This window comes from Oculina patagonica, chromosome 2 (genome assembly GCF_052425735.1).
Source record: "Oculina patagonica isolate OP01 chromosome 2, crgOcupat, whole genome shotgun sequence".
NCBI lineage: Eukaryota > Metazoa > Cnidaria > Anthozoa > Scleractinia > Oculinidae > Oculina > Oculina patagonica.
In genome coordinates this window covers 40,121,967-40,125,871 of record NC_135759.1, presented here as the reverse complement: position 1 = coordinate 40,125,871, position 3,905 = coordinate 40,121,967, and the positions used below count along the sequence as shown (strand labels likewise).

At 35.3% G+C, this 3,905-nt stretch overlaps 1 protein-coding gene across 1 annotated transcript; it reads left to right on the top strand.

Moving 5' to 3' along the window:
* The first annotated feature begins 1,166 nt into the window (after nucleotides 1-1,166).
* LOC144642372 (alpha-1A adrenergic receptor-like) lies at nucleotides 1,167-1,981 on the top strand. The gene is made up of 2 exons (XM_078501336.1): nucleotides 1,167-1,775; nucleotides 1,916-1,981. Exons 1-2 carry the CDS (start codon nucleotides 1,167-1,169, stop codon nucleotides 1,979-1,981), a joined length of 675 nt encoding a protein of 224 aa, XP_078357462.1.
* The last annotated feature ends 1,924 nt before the right edge of the window (nucleotides 1,982-3,905 follow it).

The window sequence follows — 3,905 nt, the reverse complement described above, 5'->3', positions numbered from 1 at the left end:
CTTTTTTTTCAAATGTGTCGGTATTATGGTAATTAATTTGATCCTCATACTGAAATCAGAACTACGACAAAGACACAAAGAACTTTAAAGGGAAACAACCTTTATTTTAATTACAAAAAAAAACTTACTGTGGACTATTCATATTATGTTTATCAAAACATTGCCATATGTATTTTTCCAGGAAATTAACTCGACAATAAATCTGGTTGTGATATATTTTATCAAACTTTAAAGCCCAACAAAAAGTACAAAGGTCGGCTGAAAAATACTGTGGTTTTTATGGTTAAATAGAAATTAGATTTACCATAGCTAAGTGTTCACCATAAAAAATCCCTCCTGTGAGAAATCAAGTTTTATGACTGGCTATTGTTCAGTACGGAATTAATTTATGTTTCGTAAGGTTGATTACGTAACCCGGGACTAAAATACACAAAATTCATCTAGCAAAATCAATGAGCGTACTGGACAGTGAAAACAGCTCAAGCGTTACTATTAAGGTTGAATATTTCAATGTTCAAACGGCGACTCTATTCAGAACCAGAATGTTGATATCATTATGTCTGGCTTCGCGATAGGCACGTGAAAAATTGTAAAATAACTCTAAATTGCATAAAGAAAAAAACAAAACAAAAAGTGGGTCAACGACATTTTTCCCATTTTCTCTTCTGCCAGTAGCAATAAGTCTTCCCTTCTGCCAAAAACGGCAAACAAACCAAAAACAAGGCAAAAGAAAAAAAAAAAGAAAAGAAAAATGCACCATTGGATATGTTTCTCGACATATTGCCAGGTGTAAGTCCCCAGAAAATTAATCAATCACCGATAAACCTGGTTTTGATTTTATTGGAGTGTTAAGCCCGGTAAATCTGAAATACCGTAACTACAGGGTATGGTCAACATAACAAAATTTGGGATTTAACAAAGATTAAATAGAAATTTTATGTTACTAAGGCCAAGCTTCTGCAAAAAAACAAAACAAAACCCACTTAGTGACCAATCTGCAGGGACGATGGGCTTTGTTTCTTTTACTGATTATTATTTATACCGACAGGAAATTAAGATACATTTAGGAAAGCATTTGTCCCGTGCAGATAGCGCAGATTTTATGTCTGCTAAACGTAAATTGTTTGAACATCAATCTCGCGGTCGAAGGATGTAGAACGTTCAAAATGTATCCTGCGAAACCACTTTTCACCAAGGTTTTGATGAGCGTGTTGACAGCCATTCTGACCTCAGCTTCTGTGGTAGGAAATGGTTTCGTACTCGCGGTCATTGCTCGGTTTAAATCTTTGCGAACAGTTCCGAACATTCTCGTCGCCAATCTCGCCCTGGTGGATCTGTTAGATGTAGTCATTAACATACCGTCGTATATTATCTACACCGTTTTTGAGGCCAGCTGGTTCAGAGGTAAAGTTTTCGCATTCACGACCACCATCTTAAATCGGCTCTTCTTGATACTCAACCTTGCTTCGATGCTCGCCATGATGGTAAATATGTACCTGGCCATTTCTTTTGACCTGAAGTACCTTGGCTGGAAGACGAACAAGAAGGCTCTGGTGTGTGCTCTCCTTATTTGGTTCGTCAGTATCGTGACGGTGATGTTGTCCTTAATCCCCCTACTCGATATTGATCTTGGTGATGCTCATGTCATTGAATACAGAGAGGAAATCTACAAACAAGGAAAGCACTTTGCCGCGTCCTTTATGGGGTTCTTTATCATCTGTGGTGCAATTGTGTCTTTTTGTACAATCCAGGCAATAAAGAAGAAGAAAAAGAAGGTATTTAAATAGTATTTTTTTAAATTTATTTCACTGATATTTTAATAACTCGAGCTAGCCGTTAGATGATAGTTATGACCAGGAATTTTTTGGTGTGACTTACATATTTATACCATATCAGAACGGGGTTATTTTTCAAGGCAGTTCAAGAAAGCATTACTAAAGAAGTCCAAGGAATGGATGAAATTATCAACACCCACGCTTAATTTTTCCTCTCTTTATGTATATTTTGATAACCTTACATCTATCAAAAGTTGTTGTTTTGTGCCAAACGCCGGTCGATAATGACTAATTCAAAATAATGAACCAACTGAAATAGCTTTATGCGCTGATTCGCTGTGGCTGAGTCATTTCTTGGAAGCACTTAATGAGAATGGGATCCATCCTCACGTAATAAACTTTCGGGGGGTTTTTTTTTTTTTTTTTATATATATTTCTTGTTTCTCGAGACTAGTTTCTTAGCTATATTAATCGAGATAAAAAAGTTTATTTATGTTATGTTATGTATTGCGCCCACTAAAACTAGTGCAACTGCTAAATCAAATTGTTGTCACTGTGGTGCTCAACCAGCTGATTGTTTTTGCAATCCAAATTTGAAACAAAAGTCTTCATTTTCACTACTTTCTTTTAACGAGCTGAAGTATTTCCAAAAAAATTCAAGTAACAGTAGATTTGGGGTGAAGATTTTTTCTGTTTCTTTATTAGTAAAATACAAAGTTACAAATTCAAACTAATAGACAATAAAATCTTGAATAGATGATAAATATTATAAGGTTTGTCCTACTTTACCTAAAATTGATAATAAATAGACAAATCAGAAAGATTATGTTAAAGTTCATTTACTTTGGAACATATTTTTCTTGCTTTTCTCCCTGCTTTCATTTAATATCATTAGAATACTTAATAAAGGGCATATTTATTTGCAGCATACGCGCCAAATACCGGAAAGCGAGACGACCTATTTATTAGCGTCCCATTTCTCGTTACGCATATAGGGTGTTCTTGGTATTATTTTTTCTTTGTTTTTCCTTAAGAGGCTGTCTCTCTGAAAACCACCCACTCAAATTCGCGTCAAAAACAATTTTGCTTGAAACTTTGGCAACTAAAGGACTTAACCGAGGCTAAAGCTAAAAGAGATTTGGTTTGATTCAAAATAATTTTCTGACTGCGTTAGGGGCCATTAAATATTTTGCCCCTTGGGGCCCGCCACAACGTCTCGAAAATAAGAGCCGCTGTAAAATATTTCATTCGTATCATCTACCAACAATTTTTCTATCAATTTGCTCATAAACATTTCTAGTTTTCTCCAAATGAACAAAAGTTTTCCCTCGATTGTGGAACTGCGGAATCAAGAAGATTTTGACCACTACTGACCGGCATTATTTAAAATGCTCGAAAAAAGAACGAAAGTGTACTAAAATACTGAAAGCCTGATGAAAAATTATATTCAGTTGCATTAGACTTTACTTAAAACAGCCTCATTTTTAAGGCCGAAGTATGTTTGTTTGTGGCGAACTTGAGAACGAGATCTCGTGCAAAAAATCCTTTAAATCGATAAGTACAGCGCAGTGCGGTGGAATCTCGATTTATCAAACTCAAGAGGAAACAATCAAAGAACTCTTCGAGCCACGACTGAATTTTTTTCACCAAGTTTTACGTATTTTTTTTCATACCTTGAAAATATATGAGCAGCAGGTGATTCAAACATTTCTTTGATGCAATTAAAAAAGCAGAAATAAGGAAACATGCATGACAATTGCGCGCAGATAATCGGCAGAATGTCTGTTACATTGATATAAGATGTATTCGTCTCGTATAACTGAGCATGTCGGAATACAAATCTTAGAGAGGTCAATTTTTTTTTCTCTTTTTCTACCCCGTAGCACTTAAATGGGTGTTTATTATATCGCTCGTAGGTATGTATTGCAGAATAAAAGCATTTACATGTAAGCCGTAAAGAAATAACGCTATCTATATCAGAACATATAGACTGATTCAGATAAAAATGTACTTGTGCTTTTACATCTGAAAAGTTTTTGTGGGGGCTGCCCCCACATTGGCATCGACTGAGGGATTTATTTATTTATTTATTTATTTGTGTGTGGGTTTGCTTGTGTCACGTGGTCTTCT